General features: G+C 36.7%; 1 protein-coding gene across 1 annotated transcript in view; it reads right to left on the bottom strand.

The window, feature by feature from the left end:
* Kmt2c (lysine methyltransferase 2C) overlaps positions 1-23,308 on the bottom strand; it is a 180,331-nt gene that overhangs the window by 30,710 nt on the left and 126,313 nt on the right. Inside the window, 12 exon segments of the mRNA XM_033763959.1 lie at positions 2,082-2,197; positions 3,229-5,048; positions 6,125-6,417; positions 6,973-8,892; positions 9,281-9,463; positions 11,825-11,898; positions 14,065-14,279; positions 14,496-14,628; positions 19,439-19,558; positions 19,656-19,688; positions 19,863-19,991; positions 21,307-21,411. Coding sequence (XP_033619850.1) covers positions 2,082-2,197; positions 3,229-5,048; positions 6,125-6,417; positions 6,973-8,892; positions 9,281-9,463; positions 11,825-11,898; positions 14,065-14,279; positions 14,496-14,628; positions 19,439-19,558; positions 19,656-19,688; positions 19,863-19,991; positions 21,307-21,411 — 5,141 coding nt within the window.

The raw sequence follows: 23,308 nt of genomic DNA, 5'->3' as shown, positions 1-23,308 counted from the left end.
AAAAAAAAAAAAAAAAAAAAAAAAAAGATTTAACTTCTTTATGTAAACTAAGGAAATCAGAAGCTTAGCTATTTTATATTCTAAAAACAAGATATATCTCAAGAAGTTGCATATATTTCTATCTAATGAAAAAGCAAATCAAAACTGGAGACTGATTCAGCTGTACAATTAAAACTATTTGGAGAAATGTTACCTATTCCAATTAATGTTACAGATGAGCACTTATGAGAGCATTATGACTTATATGAAAGTATTTCTTCTTCTAGAGTCATCAAACACTTCAACACACCAAGATATACAGCACAATTTCAAAATATATTCCAAATATTGTACTGTAGCATTTAAATACTATTACAATTTAGAGTACGACTTTAATTTCTTATGCGTGGTGTGAGTCACTTATTATCCCTCCACTGCTATAGCACTGGTCTGGAACTACTATATTTCAGTCTAGATGCTGCTCACTGTTGCTCTCAGAATAGACTATCATTTCCCTTCAGTGACACGCTCAAGAGGACCTCAAGGGACTGATATTAACAGTATACACCTAATGGTAGAGGCATACACCCCAAAGTATCAGGTACAGGGAGCTGTTTTTCATGAGTGTCGTTATAAGATATGATAAAATTTACAGTGACAGCACCTGCCAAGCACCATCCAACAGAAAGGCAGATTTGTAAAAACATTACATGTCTTCATCCACCTTATTTACTGATCTGGCACTGTGTGACCTCTGGCTCTAAGTCAAAGTCAAAATGACCATGAATGATAAATGTTTTGAACTGATTCAAGACACTGAGGCAGCCACTATAGTGTAGCTAAAGACATTCATGAAAGTGGTCTTCCAAACTTGCTTCAGAAAGAGGCAGTAATGATGGGATAAGCGTATTTGAAGTGAGGAGGAGATTTTTGAGAGGGATTGATGGTGAGATGACTTTTACTGTACTAAATTTTTAATATCTAAATATTCACTGTATTTTATCACACCTCATATACCATTTTAATAATTGTTTCAAATATAATTGATTTCTTTTGTAATATTATTTTCTGCATATTAAAATGTCCAGAGAAGAATTTCAAATGCTTTACTGGACTGCTGAAAAGTCTTAAGACATAAATGATAAACAATAGTAATAAATGCTGCTCGATAATGAAAATTAGAAACCACTGTACTTCTTGATTTTAAAAGTGCTTCCTAATTATACCTAGAGTATCTCAACTGTTAAAAAGGACTATGCTCTTAAGAATTCAAATTTCCCTAAAGTATACATTTATCTTAGATCTATACAGATTTTATATTCAATTTCTTAATTCACATTTCTATTTATTAGATTAGGCTAAATTTAGACTCCATGCTTACTATATTGACAGAGGTTCTCAAACAACAATCATTCATAGTGCTCCCTAAAAATAGAGATACATGAGGACCCCCCACACACACACACATGTAATGAGTCAGTAAGTCTGGAGTAGAGCTCAGAAACCTGCATTTTAAAAAATGAACATACAATTTGATAATGAAAAGTGAAAAAAGTTCCTTGTGGTTAATGCTCTTAGGAATCATGATTGCTAATATCTCTTATACCCTTCTTTAATGCATTGTCCTCCCTTGATGTGAAGACTTATAAACTCTCTACCTCCTACCATCTAACAGTCACCTTATCCACTCCTCTTGACTTTTTCTTTTCTTTTCCCACAATCAGTTTGCGGATATTTTATTTTAGAAATGAATTCAGTTGCCTTAGTCATTTAGTATCTTAATGCAAATATCGCACAGCATTAACAAGTCTTTAAAAAAAAAAAAAAGCACACACATAGTCCATTCCTGAATGACCAAGGTAATCTTTCAAATCTTTATATGGTGTTTTGCTGGGTTTACTTTTACTACAATTAATGAAAATTAATTCCTTACATTTGTGTCACACTTGACATGTGATCATATCTAGCTGATACCTAACAACCAATTTAAATATTTATTATTCACCTAGAATATAGGTTTTACGTTTCCATAAGTTCCTTCTAGGAAACAATAATAGCGCATGCTCATCTGGATGCCCACTAAGAATTTTAAGCACCTCCACCTACCTGCTCATCACCATTGGTGGCATGCCCAGATTGTTCTGTGCCATCACTTTATTTATGCCTTTAAGGGCCACCATTTTGGCTTTCATTATAGGATCTGTAATTGCATCAAAATCTGAAGAGAAAATATATTTTAAAGTTACTTATTTCATCACACTTGGTTCAAGGTACACTAAGTGGTTTATGTAAGGATCACAAACAATTTACAAACTCTTAAGACTTCATTATTCAATAATTATTACAAGCTTCTATACTACTAAGGGAATCATCAGATGGTAACAACCTTATCCTGAATTTGATTTCAGTAACTGAAGCAGGCCTTATAATTCTGTCTTGCAATAATTAAAACAAAAAGTATCCCTTTCACTCAAGCTTATCCGATGCTGATCAGAATAGTTTCTTTAGCAATGTAACAGCAGACAGAAGTGAGAGAATCTGCAGTTATTCTCAATTCTAAGGAATTCCACTAAATTAGTTATCACTCTTTAAAGAAAAAATGTACCAATTTCTTGAGGGTATACCCTCAGAAGAAGGGTAATGAGAGGCTACAGAAAAACTATCTTGGCATATTAATGAAAAAAAATCAGTATTGTAAAAGTGGTAATATACAGATGATTTATTTGACTGAGAAAAGAGAGCGCTCTTCAGACATGTGCCTTCTGATTGTTAACTCCTATATTCAGAGGCATTGAGGAGTACTGACTGCACTGCTTTTGTTGTTTTTAAAATCTGTACACCATGGAAAAAAGAGGCTTGCATGGGAAAAAACGCCAAGTATTTGCTATACACAAAATGACAGTAAGAAGCTTTACTTCTTTCACAATTTTCTTGAATTTATCTTTCCATAACTGAAAATACACAGCAACAAATGGTTGGCAGATAGAACTAAAATGAAGGTTCTTCTAATTTCTATCAAAGGATAGATAACACAACGAATGGAATTGAAATGTTTCTGCAACTTAAAAGTTTTGAATCTCCTGATTTACCTAGAAGGAATTTAAAACTCGGTTTAAAGTTCCAGGAGGAACAAAACTATACTATTAATTCTTTATTCCAAACATATTTTCAATAATGAACTCTTATAAGCATACTGCATATCACCATGAGGGCCACAGTACTCTTATTAGAGACCCAAGGAATTCCTACCAATATTGGGGAAGAATGGTTCTGATCGCTGACGAATCATGGCTTGCATCTGTCTTTGTTGCTGCTGTTCTTGTCTTTCTTGATCCAAAAGATCTTGTAGCAGCAGTGGCTGCTCTTCTAGAAGGAGGGGCCTTTCTCTATTCTGCTGGGCTACTGTCTGAGGAATCATCAATTGCTGGGGTCCAGATATGCCACTGGTACCAGGCTGACTTGTGAGAGGCACACTTTGAGTTGTAGGCTTTCCTGTTCCCAAATTGTGGTTAACTGTTGACTGTCCCTGAATGAATCCTGGATTTACCTGAACACCCTGAGAAAAAGTATGATTTACCCTAGGGGCCACTGTGACATTAGAATTCATAGCATTATCCAAAACAGGGTTAGGTGGTGCCATTAAAGTAGAAGGCAAACTCGACACATGGCTGGACGGTGAGGCTGGCAGAGTTGATGAGGGAGAGCCCAAGGGCCTAATATCTGAACTGTCAGGTTTTTCATTGGCAAGTAAACTTGAGAGGACTGGAGTTGATCCTGCTATATCACAGTTCACATCCTGAGCAGGCAGTGGAGTGGATCCTTGAATGACATTTGCACTAGAGCCAGCAGTTTCTCGATTAGCTCTTTTCTCAAGCAAGTCTGGATCAGATGGTGGCAAGGAACCCTTTTCCCCATCACTGAGGTCTGTGTGAGCAGAAGCCTGCGAGCATGGAGCATCAACATCATCTATATTCTCATCACTTTTCTCAATTTCACATGTGGCTTCCTCTTTAGAATTTGGAGACAGGACTTCTGTTTTTATCTCATTGGTAACAGTGGATTTTTTCTGTGGCAAATGGTTCTCAGAGAGAACCACAATTTTGTCTTCTTGGCCCTTTTTTTTGGGTTCAACAGCTACACAATGATTATCTAACTTATCATCAATTGGAACACTAAGGTCTAGTTCCTCATTAAACATGCTTTTCTTATCTCCTAGGTCAAGTTCTGGATCTGTGTATGCAATGATATCAAACTCTCCTGACCTTAAGAGATCATCCAGGTTAGGGTCATTAGTTTCCAAATTATCTAACGTATCCAATTCATCTCCCTTGCCATCCTCTGTATCTAAATTTAAATTTTCAAGATCTTCATCATCCAAGTCTTTTACTTCAACTCCCTCAAGGTCTTTAACATCCAGTTCTTTCACAGAAGGGTCATCAGAATCAAGTTTTCCTTCCAGACCATCAGAGGACTGGCTGGTTATCTGTAAATTATCGGATGCTGTTTCGGCTGGTGCAGATGTTGACAAAGATGCCTCAGAAAATCCACTACCTAAGGGATGACTCCTATGCCTCATGACCACAGAAGATGGGTGGAGAGGATGCCCTTGCTCTTGCTGAGACGGTGGTGCTTGTTCCAAATTTGGATGTACAGGAAGCTGACTAGGTAGACCCTGGGGAGGCCGTCTCATTGGGTCTGTGTGCCTCGGGCCTTGAAAGTCTGGCCGGGAAATGAAGTTTCCATGTCTTGGATGAGAAGGTACCTCTATAACATTGCCAGGAGTAGTAGGGAAAGGCAACCGTGGCCTTCCATCAGGGGTCCTGTGCCTCAGTTCAATAAATGCTTGGCCCAGTATGTTATGCTGCTGAACTGGCAGACTCTGTGGTGGAAAGTGCTGAGGAAGTCCAACTGGATTACTCATCTGTGAGTTATTTAAAGGTCTAGGCATTTCTACAGATATTGATCTTCTCAGATGTGGAGGGATTCCAGATCCTTGTATTTGCTGAGAAGGCACAAGGAAGCGGTCCTGACCTGACATAGTACCATGACTACTTCCTGGAAATCCAAATCTAAAAACAAAAAAATAGTAAGTAATGCTGAATTGAGAATGAAGTTGAGAAAGGGAAAATGACCATAAATAAAAAATTATAGTTCCGAATACAAGAATTAGACAAGAGCAAAGGAACAGCCTTTGGAATCAACTGCCTAAAAATAAGTACAAAACTACTAGAGTTTAGATTAAGCTTAGATTAAGGGTCCCATCTCTTTTTTCCTGTATTTAGGGACCCTGTAAGGAGCAGGCTAATTTGGGAAATGCTTCAACGAAAAGGAATACTCAATCTCAGTATGTGAGAATACAAAGGCACAAGTGTGGTGACTGTATAGATTACTTGCTTAAAGCAATGAGGACAGCTTATTAGCAGAGATAAAGAAGGGTAAGCATCATCTATCTATAAATGGACATAAATGCATTATAGAATGATGATTATTTACATATCTCATTCTATAATTACAGGCAACTTACAAAGAAATATACTAATATAGAAGAAATGTAGAGAAAGGGAAAATAAGGTTAAGAATATAATGTAAAAAGACACAGGTTTAAGATTAAATCACATACCTTTTAAAGAGCATATTTTAAAGGATTCTTTCATTATAGTTAAAGAGTAAATTTGGCTCTGACCTTTCTACTAGCCATTTCAAAAAAGGAAATAGGGTCATAATACATCACTGCTAACTTTACCACTCAATCTCATGCTGAAAAGCCCCAGAAAGGGAAACATGCTTTCAGTTTGGAAGTCTCCACAAATGCTTTAAAACTGAGACAGCAAAATTCTGAGAGAAGTCAATTTTCACTGTGACAGGAGGCTATGACTCCTGTGACAGCTCCATTCTGGAGGATGAGGCTCCATGCATAGGATAAATTACATCATTATGGCAGGAAGGAATACAGCTAACACTTAATAACAGAAGGTTTAATTTTATAGTTCTTAGAAGCAGAAAAAAAGTCCATGACCTATCATTAGCAGAAAATAGCATTAATTATATCTCAGGAGGAAGAAGTACAAAACAATAACAACTTTTTCATTAACTATCTGTCAGTTCTAACAGCAACTTAAACCTGGCCAGAAATGAAAAGCATTACCTAAATCCATGCGGTCTCATACCCATACTAGCAACATCAGGAGGATAGGGACCACGCTGATCTTTGGGAAAAACGGCATATCTAGGTCCAAGAGGATGGACCATGGGTGATCGGATGTTCCCAGGATAAGGAGGCGGAGGTCGAGTGAAGGCCTGGCCAATGCTCTCTGGCTGCCAATGTGGACGGGGCACTGGGTGAGGCACTGCTGATATGTCCTGAGGTCCCTTCTCCTGCCGACTAGCAATCTTCTTCTGCTGCTGCTGCTGGAGAATGATTTCTCGTAGTTTCTGTCGCTGCGTGGAAAGAACAAAAGTCAATGATTTTTGATTACTGATGGTTTTTAAAATTCTAATTAGTTCATTATATAGCTATAGTAATATTTAAAATGTCTAAACCATTCAAAGTTTGATAAAATTCTTATTACATTTAACATGTTCACAATGACAGTGGGGCTCTAATTCCTATGTCTTCCTTCTCGGCAGCTCTGAACCACTGGTGGTACTTGCATGACTCTTTCATAGGGAGACACAGGAAATCCCATCAAGCTGCCCTGTGGCACAGTCATGCATGTACCACTGGTGGTTTGCACTGCTGGAAACATGTTAACTACTTGATAAATTATTTTAAAAAATAAACAGATGATCTGAGTCCTTTTCTTTGGCATACGATGATAATGAAACCAAGAGCTTTTAGGATTCCCAACAATTTTAAGACTAGAATTAGATAAATATTAAATCTAACTCAACTAGTATTAATTTTTACCAATTTTATTTCTTCACTATTTGATTAAATGAATAGCTTCTACAAAAACTACACTTAAAGCATCTGAAAATAAGCACTTTGTTCACCTGTCTCAGTTTCTCTGTATCTGCTTGGGACATATTCACAGTGTTCTGGGTGTCAGTTCCTCCTGAAGTTGGCACAGGCCCGGGAACCTGGGGCACACTGGAGAACTGTGGGCCCTGGGAACTCATGGGAGAGTTTGCAGAGGTGTTAAAGCTGCCCTCTGGAGCAGGCCCTGGCTGCTCAGGAATATCACGAGTAATTTGACTGCTTCCAAAAGAGTCAGACTGAGATCTTGGAGTCATTGGAGTTTGATCATAGGGATCACGAGCAGCAGATGGGGAAACATGGCTGAATGTGTCCGAAAGGCCAGGCCCAGGTGGCTTAGGTGCCTGGGAGCACATATCAGGTGGCCTCACCAAAGAGCCAGGTAAAGCAGGAGCTCGTTGCTGTGCTGCTTGCAGGAAAGGGTCCTGGTTTGGCATGAGGGCCGGTCTTGCACTTGACATCCTAGTAAAACCCTCTGAAATTCTTGGCCTTGGTGTTGCTGGTGGTTGAGAATAGGGAATAGAAATTCCAGGTCTTGGTGTCCCAGGAGGATGAACATATGGATCAGAATGTCTCTGATTAGCCGTAGATGTAGCAAACATGTCTGCCTGTGTAGAAGGCCTGGGAGTTGGAGGCTGCTGACTGTATGGATCGATAGTGGTAGGCCGGGGAGTTCCAGGAGGCTGGGAATAGGGATCTGGATTGGATCGAGTTGTTCCTGAAGGCTGAGAATAAGAATCTACCATAGGTCGTGGTGTTCCCGGAGGCTGGGAATATGGGTCCTGAGATGCTGATCTTGACATAGTGCTAGGTTGAGAAAAAGCCCTTGAAGAATGGGCAAAAGATTCATTCACTGCTGGATGTGGGGTGAGGGGAGGCTGACCATATGGATCATTTGACTGACTATGAGAAAAATTATCCACAGGTCTTGGTGTTAAGGCAGGCCGTTCATAAGGGTCAGCAGACAATCGTCTTGATGCCTGTGACAATGATCCATAAGGATCCTGAGAAGATGGTGGAGGGTGCAATGGGGTCTTAAAAGGTCCAGGGACATTATCGGCAGGGGCAGGCGTCAACAAGGGTCTTGCATATGGGTCAGTTATCCGCTGTCTTTGAAAAGCATCTCCCCTAGGAGATGGTTTAGTAAAGTGATCACTGGTTCCAGTTGCTAGAGAACCTTTTGCAGTTTGTTCTGAAACCACAGGAGAGCAGGACAGGCCCAGAGGTTTGGGAAACTGATCTGTCATCATAGGCCTAGGTGTATCTGGAGGCTTTGCATAGGGGTCACTATTTGTTGTGGAGGAAGAACTTAAGTCTCTGCCCGGGGATGGCCGGCTGGATGCTGTCTCACTAATCTGAATGGGCCTTGGTAATGATGATAAAGGCACACAGTTTTCCACTGGAGCAACAGGATTTCTTCTGGAAAAACTATGGCCCCCAGGAGGGGGTCTAGGGGTACCAACCATTTTTGCATAAGGATCGACTGGAGATGGAGGTCGGGAGTTAGAAGATCCAGGTGAAAACATTTGTGGAGAATGTGGTTGAGACATTTGAGACTGAGAAAGGCCATCCTGAAGGGGAACTCGGGATGGGGTAGGAGGAGGGGGTGGAGCCTGTGGCTTGACAAACACATCATCCGAAGGTGTGGAAGCAGGGGTGCTGGGTAGCTGTTTAGAGAATAGGTCTTTATGCAATGTCTGAGCAGGAGACATATTTCCATTGGCAGGCTGAGGTGTCAAGGGACTTTGTACCCCACTACTTGGAGTATCTGAACCAGATGGCACAAGAAGGTGCTGAGAACCAAGCTGCTGATGCTGTTGCTGCTGCTGTTGCTGCTGCTGCTGCTGCTGCTGCTGCTGTTGCTGCTCATTTTTCACCTGTTCTAGCTTTTGTGTAGCTTCTATTTTAGCTTGCTGCTTGCTTTTCTGACGCATTTGCTATGAAAGTATGAAAGAAAAAGTAATTGTATGGTTAACAAAGAAAAAAACTATCACGTGGGGGAAGTCAACAAAAAATTAATTTTGTTTGATTGATGTCAGCAGCTACCAGATTGCTTTCATATTAATTATAAATTTCTCAAAAAGAGCAGTCATTATTCATAATAGTATGAACCATTTATGCTCAGGGCAGTATATCGTTCATAATATTTCAATCAACTTTTCAAACCAACTTAAAAACGTTTCATTAAAAAAAGGAAACAAGTCTACTGTAAGTCACTTTTTCATGTTCTATGAAGAGCTATATTATGAAATGACATAAATACCCACTTCTCAAAAAGCAAAAATGCAATTTAAAAGAGAAAACCCATTGCAAAAAACTTCATACTTGTCTAAATTTCCATTCTTGTTCATGTTCCGATTCTCTTTGCTTTAATGGATCTTTAAAAAGATCTGAATCCATACGAGAGCTGGGATCAATGCTGTCTTGCTGCTGCTGCCTTTTCAGGGAATCATTTGACATCTGGACTTTATTAATGCGTAAAGCAGCTCTGTTATCTCTGGCCTTTTGCTTTGACAAAAAGAGAAAAAAATTAACAGTATATTTTAATATGTTTTAAGAATCAAAATAGAACTATGGTGCACTTTGTCATATAAGAGTAAGAAAAAGGCTAGTTTAAATAATTGAAAATATTTGAAATACTATTGGTTAGAACTTACACCCTCTCATAATCAACAATCTGGACACTTGTCCATGTCCTTTCGGCATATGTCCAGTCACTGATGATGCTTCTATCTACTGAAAATGTTTCTGTATATCTGAAGTGGCCTATGAGATCTCAGGTATAATCTTGTTTTTTCCCATGGCAAACTTCATTTTTCCTCCCCTCATCTTTTAAATTTTTTTATAACAAAACATTTATTGGTACATTTTAGGCATACATAACACTCATCACAGGGAATTTGCACCTGTACATGGTAAATCCCACCTCTTTTTTTCCCTTTCCCCATCCCCTAAAGCACCCTCCCCTCTCTCCCTAGGCATAATCTTAATTTTTAAATTCTAATTCTCTTAATACATAAAAAGAATTAAAATACTCAATTTAGAGAAAATGACAATATTACATCAATCCTCAAGATAATAAACTGGACATCTGAAATTTACAATTAACGAAAAATCATTGAGAAACATTAAAAATATCCCACGTTACTTTACTAGGTTCATGGTAAAATAAAACAGTATATTGATACATAAACATTTTATTTATATATATAATATATATATAAAAACACATACAAAGGATCCTCAAAATATTATGAATGTTTACATTTTCAAAAACTTATTACAGTAAAATACACATTGCCAAGAATGCAGGAGAGTATTTTGAGTACTCTCAGGGGAAATAATAGCAATGTATATTTTGCTGCAACAACTATTTTTAAACATTTATTGTATCTTTTGCTCACAACTCCAATATATGCTCTCTCTCTGCTTTAACCAAAGTAATCATTGTAACTAAAAAATACAATGGAAATTAAGCGGAAAATAACTACATAATTCTCAAAAAAAAAAAAAAAGTGGATTTAGTGTACAGTGAACCCTTGAGTTACGACAGGCCTGATAATAAAAACAACCTGGGTTAGGACCGGAATTTTAGTTTTAACTTATGAGCAAAGTCTTGAGTTATGACCCACTTGTGCTTCCAGATGGTCTCAGATACAGATTTAACCCTTAAGGAGTTCTGGAAGAAACATTACAACGTCCTTTCTTGTGTGGGGTTAAAAGAAATCTTGGGCCAATGTCCAAGGACACTGAGATCTGCTTGTATATAGGAGAGACTTTGAAGCCTGTGTAGAGGAGCCTGAGCCTTGAATTGCCCAACCTGAATTACAACCAGCCCTTGAGAACCCAATTGGGTTTATAAGTCAAGGGTCCATTATAATTTAAAATGAAAGCAAGAATTTGATTCTGACAATCTTAATTTCTATTTGGAAAAAAATAATTCACCACCTGAACTGTGAATTTTACAAAATTCCTAGTAATTCTTAGCTATCTCATGTTTTAAAAGCTCCTTAAAGGCATCCAGATATGTCTCTTTCAAGATTTATAAAGATTCTTTACTAAATCTAACAATAACAACAACAACAACAACAAAATTTATTGTGGAAGAAACTGAGGTATTTTAATCCATTGTCCAAATTTAGTCATCTTTGCTGAAAAGATAAAACAACCTAAAGTGAAATTAATCATGGTCCAAAAACTGATTTCAATACTCATTATTCTGGTTTGTTAAATAGCCTATAAAAATATAACATTCTGTATCAAGATAGCCAGACATTGGCCGGGTGTGGTGGCGCATGCCTGTAATGCCAGCATTTGGGAGGCTGAGGCAGGAGGATCGCTTTGAGTTCGAGACCAGCCTGGGCTACATAGTGAGTTCCAGGTCAGTCAACTACATAGTATTGTCCAAATTTAGTCATCTTTGCTGAAAAGATAAAACAACCTAAAGTGAAATTAATCATGGTCCAAAAACTGATTTCAATACTCATTATTCTGGTTTGTTAAATAGCCTATAAAAATATAACATTCTGTATCAAGATAGCCAGACATTGGCCGGGTGTGGTGGCGCATGCCTGTAATGCCAGCATTTGGGAGGCTGAGGCAGGAGGATCGCTTTGAGTTCGAGACCAGCCTGGGCTACATAGTGAGTTCCAGGTCAGTCTCAACTACATAGTGAGACTCTGTCTCAAAAAACCAAAAAACAAAACAAAACAAGATAGTAAGACATCACTATGTAAAGCTACCTGTTAGTTGTACAAATATTTACTAGCATTTTCCACAAATAGAAAAATCTTTTAGTTAGCCTAAGACAATAAAAAATAAGGTTGAAACAATGTGTCTGAAGATTTAACAAATAATTGTTTTAAGTACCACATATGGTGCTCTTTCCTGAGAGCTTGCTTTTCTCCACAATTTAGCAATTTGTTTTACTCGAGTAGTCCAATCTGCAAGAAAAGAATACATAGGCTTTCTTAGGCATGGTACCAATACAACAATAAATACTGATGAATTGTGCCACTTATTTTTTGAAAAGAGCTTATTTTCATGATGTAGTATAGGCTGAGCCTAATGGGGAAACCAGAAATCTGAAACGGTCCGAAATTCACAACTCTTTACATACAAGCAGTCACCACAAGTGGAAAACTCCATACCTGACCTTGTATGAGAAGTCACACAGAAAAGCAGGTACATTTCAAATGTGATGGGAGGGAAAGGGGACCAAAAAAAAAGTTGTGATGTGCTGTGTACATGTACAAACTCCTCATGATAAATGTAATCATTATGTATTGCAACTGGTCCTAGTAAAATAAATTTTAAAATATTATATAAAATAACCTTCAGGTTATGTGTATGAGGTATAAATGAAACATAAAATGAATTTCTTAGTGGGGATCTCATCCCAAAGATGTCCCTGAGATAATTTCCTTAATTTGTATGTATATGCAAAATTCCAAACCCTGAAAAACTCCTGATTCCACCAAATGGTTCAGATCAGGGAGCCTCAGCTAGCACAGCAGTTACATTAAGTGGTTTAAATAGCACAATGGTTCCAACCACATAAGAGGCTGAAAATTTTCTGAATAAAGTGTTGTCTTATTAACAATATGGCTTGTAGAGCTAGGAAACTTTAAATTTGAGAAGTAAATCACCAAAACAATTTAAGCCACATATAAGAAATCCCCATTAACTATAGGAGATACTGCTACAATCCAAGATTTTGTGAACAATCTGCATTAAACAGAAGTCCATCAATTTGACCTCAAGGAAATAATCACAGTATCTTACCACCAGTGTGTACAACAAAACAGGGAAAAATAATGATTTCAAATTGTTTTCACAAGATTTAGCATCATGACACTATACAGTTTCCAAAACGTCAGTGAAAATGAAAATCAAATGACAGACCAACAGCTTTAACATAGTATTTCATAAGGTGCTTGAACCACAAAGTAAAATTATTCAAGAAAACTGTACATATATAAAATTATATGTATGTTTTTGCTACAATGACAATTTATGCCAACACAAAATGACAAGATAATCCTATCTGCTCACCTATACATAATAAATAATAAATACGTGGCTAAAGAAAAGCAGTTGAGAAAGGCAACCCATTCAGGACCCCTCCTGTCTCTCAGGAGCTACTCTTATTCCCCATTCCTATTCCCCAATAAATTTTCCTACTCTAAAAAAAAGAAAGAAAGAAAAAAGAAAAGCAGTTGAAGAATAGGAACAATGCTTTTAACAGGATTTCTATTACTAGGTAAGTTAGCATCTGATTTACTTCTACACATAATGAAAAAAGTAACCAAGGAGATAACACAAAAAGGTACCAAAAATCAAGGGAAATCCATATACAAGCCTATTTGTAGGAATACCTCTAATATTTGAAAAGAGCTTCTGTATTGACAAAGGGATGGAAAACTACTGCAAGCTGAATTTTAATAGAATTTTAATCCTGGTTTGTCTGATAACATCAATTTGAAGCAACAAAATAATATTATTTGCAAATATTCAATAACTAGCAATTTATTAATCTAAAACTGTCATTCTCTGGTTAATTAGAATTTAAAAAATACTGCTATTCCATTTTGTGCTGTTTTCATACATGTACTGGAGACAGCTCAATGTCAGGGCAGAAAGGGGGAAGAAGAGAGGACAGAGTCAGTTCCAATGCCAATCACTTAGAACTGACTCTGATTTAGCTTTGTCATTTAAATGATAGTTTCTGTTCTGGGTATTTTTTAAAGTATTTATTACTTGAAATAACGTTTTAGGGAACATGCAAGTGGGGCCTAAAGCTAAGAAAATGCAAAATGTGCCTACATAGAGAGAGAATCTTCATTTTGTGGAAAGTCAGATCAAGTGATAGTGAAGTTTTTAAAACATCAAGTCATTACACATGAGAGAATGGAAGTACAATACATAGGTAACAGTTGGGCATGATGGTCACCTATAATCCCAGCACCTGGGAGGGAGGAGGATCACCTCTAGTTAAGAGATCAGCCTGTACTGCACAGTGAGTTCAAGGCTGACCTGAACTATAGACCAAAACCTCATTTCAAACAACAAAACCCCCCAAAACAGATACTAATACATCCATGACTTACCAGGGAATTCATCCTTTAAATTGGGAAAATTAATGTTTGTGTAAAGAACTGGTGCTACAGTTGCCATTTCACCCAGAGCCTCCTCTTTCTCCCACTTCAGTGTGCTCCTCTGGGCATTTGACATTGTATCATTTTCTCCTTCCACCGTGGGAACTGATGGCGTCCATGAGCTGTTGGGATCACTTGCTATTGGATTGAATGCTGGATTTTTATCCCTGGCAAAAAATGAAAACTGTCACTTCCTAAACAAAAATAACTTTCTCATACTATGCTCAAGTACCACTTTCATTAAAATTTATTACAAACAAAGTAGCTAAAAGTAACATTTGACTTTTTTTTTAGCAAAGACTGTAAGTATACACTAATAATTTAAAAGACAGAACAAAAATTAGGAAAAAATTAAGTCAGTATAAATTAAGGCTTTTAAATACCTGGCATCAGTATAATGGGATTGTGCTATAGCCGAGAATGTTCCCAATCCACTTCCAGGAGGCAAAGAATTATGTGGGAGATGAGGACTGGGTCCAATGAGGCCATTCATAAGTGGCATTCGTGAAAAAACATCTTAAGAGAACAAAGAGAGTACATCAGTTTGCATACTGATAAAAATAACAAAAAGATGAAATACTTCTAAATAAAAATTTATAATACTATTTAAAAGTAGAACTGTTTTCAGTATTGTACTTTATAAAAATACTTAAAGGGTGCCTTGATTATGAATTTTGAAATGTGGTCTCTAGATCTGCTTTACCTACAATGTAGAGGAAATAATTTTGGAATACAACAGCCTAGAGTCTAAATCTTAATTTGAACCGATTTCCATGGGATCTTGTAATATGAAGGTATTGTTATGTGGGTTGAGATAACATGTATATAACACTACACATACTCCCAAATATACTAACTTTACAAAAAGAATTAATCAGATTTTTTGGTAATTTTCATAACTGGCAGTTCAGCCTTAAAAGCTTTTTAAAATCTACTTCAACTTTTATGAGCTTTAAATACCTTCTCATTTTCTTTCTAGATATATGTTAGGCAAAGGGTAAGATCATTTTTCCACAACCTTTTCAAGTGTGTAGGTCCAATACTCACTGTGATCATCTAACTGTCTAAACTACTTGGATATAAACTGTCCTTACTGAAGCAGCTTTCCAGGGGGGAAAAAACCAAAATAACACTCATAGAAACTGTGCACTTTCAAAGAACTGTCCCTTTTAAACATAATGAATTATGAAGACATACTCCCAACAGCTAACTTACAACTTAGATTAGTGCTATTGCAGAAGATTCCTATCACCAACTGAAGATACAAGGCAGTACAGGTATAGAGTGTGAGCTGTACTTGGGATAATGGTTGAGAATGTCTAATTCAATAACTTTGCTATAGCACTGGATAAAAAGAAAAATTAAGGTGCATGTTGCATACATGTGATGTTTCCCAATGTCTAATATGCTTTCCTGTAATCACATCATCCAAATGTTATAAGAGGAATGTGCACATGGCTCCAGTACCTATGTGAGGGAAGTGAAGTTGATCGCAGATACATTTTCAAGGTTTTGTCATAAGGACCTCCAAGATAAGTCTCATCCTACTAAATATCAGAGCTGGACACACTAGATTAGGATTTCACAATGACAAATTTCTCATTACATGTAGATATCCTAGAAGTATTATTGGGTAAGGTTTCTGTTGCCATCTTTGGGGAGGGGAATTACTGGCGATTGACCCCAAGGCCACTGCTATAACTGAACTGCATCCCCAGACACTTCCACCCCCTTTTAAAACAGGATCTCACTAAGTCACTAATTGGCCACACTAGGCTCAAACTTGGAATCCTCTTGCCTCAGTCTCCAGGTGTGCTGAGATTACAGGCATGCATCAAATTTGGCAAGATTTCTGCATTTATTCAAAAAACAATGCGACATCTATTTTCAACTTCAGGGATAAGTAAGTTCCATTAAAGAATCTGAGGTTTTAGTGAAAAATACCAAATGGTTTTTGTGTAATTAGGGCAAATGGAAGCTTTTTCATTTGGCAAAAAAAGCATGACCTGTCCTGGAGCTATCAGCACTGCCTATTGTAACCATATTATTATTGAAACTTTTTCCTAATGACAGTAACTATTAAGTACTACTTTACCATGTGTCAAGCATTGTTCTTAAAGCTTTATACTCATTAACGTTGTATATTCAAAATAGCCCAATAAAATAACTCACTAAGAAAAAAGACCCAGACAAGTTAAATACCATGTTCAAGGACAGAGAAGTGACATGTAAAGCACCTTTCCTTCATTATTAATTTAATTAAGAGGTAGTCTTTTTTTTTTTCTTCAAGCCTATCATAGTCACCCAATTAGTTGTATCAGTTTAGACATGCAATATTTTTAAGGCATGTCTCATGGTGAGAATTAAAATATTACTTCACTCAACTCACTTAAAGGGATATCACATTACTCTATCTCAATCTTCATGGAATTTCCCCTCTGCTTTCTGACCTGTGTGTGAGCGTCAATACACCACATTCAGTCCTCTGTTGTCACTCCTGCTAGAGTTACTCCTCCAAGGGTTGCCAACAACTTCAACTGTCTACTGAGACAAACCCTTCCAAATACTGTACTCATTCATCCACTTAACTTTGCAATCTGTCTCTAACGGCCACCAATTCCAAGAACCTCTCACTCAATGTCTCAGGCACTATGTTTTCAACTTTTACCTAACCTTTATGTGGGGGATAAAGACTATGGAATCACAAACCTAACATAAAGCAGATGAGCCAAGCACAATTTCATTACGTTTGGCTAAAAAAGAAGTTACTTAAGATTCTCTACCACTACAGATATATTCTCTAGAAGAAAAAAAAAATCTCATCCTTCCCACATTAACACCATTACAAAGATTCCTACATTATTCCTACATTTTCATCTACAGCCTTGACTAACTGCAACTTCATGTAAGTCACAACCGGTTGTATGTCCCATTTCTACCAAGTTAAAGCCAGTCTAAAACTAAATTCATTGTATCTCCACTTCCTTCTATTAAGGCACATACCAAGCCTTCCACTGTTCCATGTTTCTAGTTTACAGCATAATTATTCTCCAGGCCAGCTTGGCTTTATGTAATTCATTTTATTTTACCTATTCTCCTCTTCCCTTACATTCACTCAGTAGCATTATCCTACTTACTCTTACTTCACTATCTCTCATATCTATTCTTCCCTTTTGATTAGCACTGCAGTATCGTTACATATAATCTACATTCTAACTTAATTCTAGGTACAAAAACTCATTATTACAATTCTTTTCCAAAATCCATCTCTAATATTGACCACAAAGCTACCTTGCCACAAGACATAACTGATCAGGTCATTTTATTGGCACGGGGTATCCAATGGCTTGTAGAAGCTTAGAGGAAAAGGCTAAATGCTTACATCATTTCCCTTAGATGTCTATAATCTATTGCCAATATCTATTTCCAGTTTGCCCCTTCAAACACTGCCTTCTCATCTATACCTTCTTTACCCTCGAAAATGGTGAAGTTGCCATTCTTAAATACTTTAGTGTCATCCTACATATAACTTCATCATGTTAAAATAGAACTACTTAAATAGAATTACTTTTCTATAAAATGTAAACACTGAAATCTTAGCAATTCTCCCCACCTAAATATTTTCTATCTGTAGATGGTTCAATATACACATGTGGAACCCACAGACACAGTGCTGACTACATATGCACACGTGTATACACACAAAGATAAGATATTCTTAAGGTTCCACTTGCCTAAGTCAGTTATATAAATCAAAGTTGTATAAATCAAAGTCTAGAATACTATGATTATAACTTTGTGATGGTAAGAAGCCTTATTAGTCATTTTGTACTGTAAATTTAGCATCTAGCCAAAAAAAGTCATCTCAAAAACTTTAAGTGAGGCCAACTATGACGATACACTCCTATGAAATCTGTACTCCAGAGGCTGAGGCAGGAGGGTCAACGTGAGATTAAAGTCAGCATGGGCTACAAAAGTGCACTACATAGGAAGATTCTGTCTCAAAAAAACCAAAAAGTGAAGGGGGTGGGAGGACACACAGTAAAGTGATTTTCAGAATGACTAAAAGCTTTAAGGAATACTTTAACCAATTTGGTCTCTAAAATATGTAATTTTAGTTACAGAAAACATGAAGATAAACCACTTTTATTTGCTGAAGAATTTTTAATCATTAAAAAAGGATGTGGGAACAATTAAGACAAGGAACATTTATGGTATGTGTTTTCACCAAATGTTTAGTCTAACAACCATAAAACTGAATTTTACATTTAGTGGCAAAACTGGCAGAAAATCAAACATTTCAATTATATGCATTTTGACATTTTTTGTGCACATAAAACTTGTAGTAAAGAGGGCCAGGGATTTAGCTCAGTGGTTCTGCCACCTACCTCTCAAGTACAAGGGCCTGAGTTCCATCTCTGGTACCAAAACTAGTAGTAAAGATATGTTATCTGAATATTTAATCACTTAAAAGATGAGACTTTATAAAGACATTGCTGTTCAATTCAGCAAATAGTCATAAAGCCATGACAATGAGATATAGAGAAATGCTTTTATGCTGAAATTACCTAAAATATATGTCACCATAGGATTACAAACTCCATTCTAGAGAAGATTCACTATTTGCAGCTCTCAATCTATACCTTCAGATCTTAATACTAGGCTATGAAATTTCAGCTCGCCACGACAGGAAAAAATTGAAGCCTTAAACCTATGTTGCAACTAGTCACAAGCAGGTAGAAGAAAAATGATCAAATGAAAATGTCCACAAAATTCCATGGGACTTGGTCAATGATTTATTCTGCATTTATGTAGTAAATACAAAGCGAGGTGCGAGACACAGGAGCCTAGTTTAAGGAGCTCCTAATCTATAAGGAAGTCCTCAATTGCCCCAAACATACTGGTATTTGTGGCCCGTGTTACAAATAAAAGCATGCAGGGTAGGCATGAGATTTGACTGCCTAACCTCCAAGGAAATGACAGTGAAATAGATCAGATCACTGAGTGAAAGGCAGCCAGGGGACTGTGAGGCATGGTGCTACAACACAGCAGTCACCATGTAGAAATGACCACACGGCCAAAGTAGGTGGAGATGGGACTAGGGCAAGGGGGAGATCAGGTACACAGAACACTGCTGGTCATAAGGTGAACAGCAAGTTGCAGGGAATTTCAGGGAAGCTAGTATTTTTCCAACATCACAAGCAAAGTGTCCCCTAATCATCTGTTTAAGTGGCGATTATAGGTGTTGAAGAACAAGGCGAAATATTCATATATGCACACGTGTCTGTGTCTGTAATATACAACACTTGGAAAAGCTGTAACATACCCTGATTGTGTATTGGCAACAGCTGAGGGGGAGGGGGTGGTTGTGGTAATGGAGCTGGCTGGGTGTTCACGGGACTAAGGACAGCAGTAAATAAGTCTTCAACATCCTTTCCTCCAAGCTCTATAAGGGAAAACAAGAATAGTAATAAGATTAAAAGACTATTAGGGTCACGGTAGGGATAATATTTTTACAGACTAAATATTCATAACATAAATACCTGGAATTTTATATAACTTGCCAAGAATGGCTCCTAGGACAAAAGAAACAAATATTAACAACTACCAATTCAACATATTGATAAAAAAGCACTTGATAAAGAAATTGTGAAAACAGAAGTCAAATCATAAATAAGCATGCAGAAATCTTTGAAAGTCATATTTACTCATGTCTTTTAGAAAGCCTAGATGTAGGGCAAATATTTTACCATCTGTGACCATTTTGTCTAGTTCAGGACTGAGGATCCCATCGAGCTGCTCTTCAGTTAATGGTCGTAAGCTCTGACTGACACTTGGCTGAGGCAAAGAGGAAGGATCATCAGCAATGGGACCAATATCTGCAAGAGCAAGGTAAACAAATGAAATGGTGAATTGAGAACACACACAGAGAAGGTATGCACTTAGTATATAACAGTTCAACTAAAATAAATAAATGAAATCTATAGTTCTGACTTCAGAATTCTTCTAGTAATTTGGATAGCCTATCAGTAAAAATTAGGTTCCCTGTATTTGGGGATGTATGTGCCACCTAAAGTGATTTTTTAATCCAAGTAAATACATTTGCCAAGGAAATACATAAGATTTAACTTATTAATTTCTGCAAAAAATAAGCCACAAGTTAAGAAAGGAGTCTCTGAGAAGTCATTACATAAATAATTGTTTTAACTTGGAAAATAGTGGTATCAAATGTACATTCAGTTATGGGGTACAATATGTAAAACAGAAGGGATAAATTTCATATAAATGAAAAGCTCTAAATTTTTTATTGTTTAATAAACTTTATCCTTTGTAAATAATTTTAAATTTTAAAAAAATACTCAGTAATCACATTCTGAAAATATAAATTATGTATATGATGTTACATCCTTTATCTCATACATGCTAGTATTTCTGGCAATAGACACATGTGAAAATAGTCTGTCTACTTTTTCATGCTCTCTCAATATTACTGACCTTAAAAGCAAAAATTTTGTCTATTTCATTTTATATTAGAAACTTGCTCTAACATTTGAGTAATATTATAAATTATATATTAATAAGCATGAAATCATTCATTTATTGTTTTAAAATATTACTAAGAAAATCACCCAAAGCACAGTATGGCAAAACTAAGCTTTAGCTGTACACAAAAATAGAAAAACAAAGTAAGGATTAGTGACAAATTAGCTGTACTAACACATATGCATGCACTTATAGGTTGTTTCAGCTGAAATCACTATTTAAAAAGACTACTTCTAGTCAGCAGTCATCCATTGCTCAGTTTCTTACCAAATGGAAAAGGTGAGCTCTCAACCTGGAAAGTGCATAAATCAAGACCTACGAGACCCAAACCAAATAAAATGGATGATTACCACAGGAGCGAGAAGGATGGGAAACGCAAACAAGGCAAGATATAGCAAGACTCTAAGGCAACATGCCTTATATCTAGTGCAATCAGAGAGGCAACAGAAATAACTAACTTGCTATATCCCCCTCCTAATGTAGAAAAACCAAGGCAGATCCCCCCCAAAAAATGTTGACCTCCTTGACAATGTCAAAACACAAAACAAAAAGCCACTTCAGTTACTAGAAACAGGCTAAAGATGAAATATGTTCCACAAACATGTGCCTCTCACATGACAACAGCAATCAGCAAACAGTGCTCATCTATACCTGCATGATCGACTGATTTTGCTAGGTCATTGGAGATTATTCCAAGAATGTCATCATCTGTGTTCAAGACTTCAGAAATATCAGCTAATGGATCATCAGCAGTACCTAAATATAGCAAGTATAATTTTTAAATTTCAGTATTCTCCTAGGCATTAAACCCTAAAAGGCCCTCAGCCAACCACTTACTAAAATATTTAAGATTACAGCAGGTACCAAGGCAAGTTCTAGAATGGTAACTTAAGATTTTACTTCTGAGGTAAGGCATTTTTCATGGCAAAGGCACACATGTTTTGAACAACAAAACATTAAAAATTCAGATTATTTTATGACTGATGCATTATTAACAAAACAAAATTTAAAATAAAGACCCATAGGCAATAAAAGTGAAATAGAATGTTAAAAGAAACAAAGGAAAAAAATTTTCATTACAGAAGTGGCATCTCTAAAATGACATGTAGAAAATAAAACACAGCAGAGGTTAATAAAATATGAAAAATGCTTTGTTTTGAAATTCCTTGTCAAGCATAAGCCAGGTACCAGACTACTTCTGGCTCTGCCCTGTACCTATTACTCATTCACTCATTAAATACTTTCATATCAACAGGACTATGTCCTTGGATTATGTATCTGACTAAAACAGCAGTGATAAACACAAAGTCTGGCCCTCACAGGACTCTCTCACACATGGAGTGAGACAGTAAACAGATGACATCACTGTAACAAAAACAGAAAAAGGATCAACATAAACTATGGGGATGCTGCACTTGATAAAGTCAGGAAAGACCTTCTCAAAGAGACTTAAGCAGAGATCTAAATGAAATGAAAGGGTATTGTGCGCAAAGATGGAGAAAACACTCCAAGCAAAGGAAATGCTGCTGGAAAAGCCTTGGACACATAAGAGTTTGGCCACACAGGAGACCAGAGTGGTCAAAGTAATAATGAGAAAGAGAGGGAGGAAACCAAAACCAAAGTGGCTGGCTTTGGGATGTATTTTCAAGGTACAGTCGAACTTGGATAGTTAAAATGTGGAATGGGAGAGAATGAAAAGATGAGGATTCTAGGGCAGTTTGGCCTAATCCAGTAGGGAAATATTAAAACTCTTACTTAAGCTAGCTTTTAGTAATTATAGTAGTTAACAGTTAAAGAACTCCTGGTATTTCTAATTCACTTCAGATGCATTCTTACCTAAGAAAATAAAGTACAGGAATGGACAGAAGTATAATACTCAGATCAAAAATCACTGAGAAACACTCCTGGTAGCATTAAATATATACTTCTCAGAAAGAATTTATACAAGCCAAGTGCATGCTTGTAATCTTAAAAACTTGGGGGAAAAAAAAAAAAACTTGGGAGGCTGAAGAAGGAGGATGGCTGTGAGTTTAAAGCCAGGCTGGGCTATAAAATGAGTTCAAGGCCAGCCTGCAATACAAAGCGAGACCATCTCAAAAAAAAATCAAAATGAAAAAAAATCATACAGAACATAATTTCTCAAATTGAAAGTTAGTATGAGTTTGGTATGCCCAAATATTCAGAAAGTTCTTTAGAGGGACAAAAATTACTTAAATGATGCATTCTCTAGACAACAGTATATGTGAAAGAAATTGTGGACAATTCTTTAAGGATGTCAGTGTTTTTGTTTTAAAGTACACTACATAAATTATAACCTTTTCCGAAAGATTCTGTTTAAAAAGTATGCCACTACCTAAAGTAATATATTTTATCAACAAATCACTAAAATTTATCTGATGGGTTATAATGAAATAGTAAAAAGGACAAAAATAGAACTTACATGCATTAATCTTCCATTAAAATGGCAAACAGTAGGCCACCTAATTTAATTTAGGTTAAGTTTTGAAATGTGTGCTATTCTAGCCCTCCACCAAGTTTTGGTCTTACTATAAAATCACCATCTCTTAGGGCCGGGGATTTAGCTCAGTGGTTCTGCTGCCTGCCTCCCAAGGACCCAAGTTTGATCCCTGATACAAAAAAAAAAAAAAAAAAA

This window comes from Fukomys damarensis, unplaced genomic scaffold (genome assembly GCF_012274545.1).
Source record: "Fukomys damarensis isolate Sample0158 unplaced genomic scaffold, DMR_v1.0_HiC HiC_scaffold_16, whole genome shotgun sequence".
Classification (NCBI taxonomy): Eukaryota; Metazoa; Chordata; class Mammalia; order Rodentia; family Bathyergidae; genus Fukomys; species Fukomys damarensis.
This window is presented reverse-complemented; position numbering and strand designations above follow the sequence as displayed.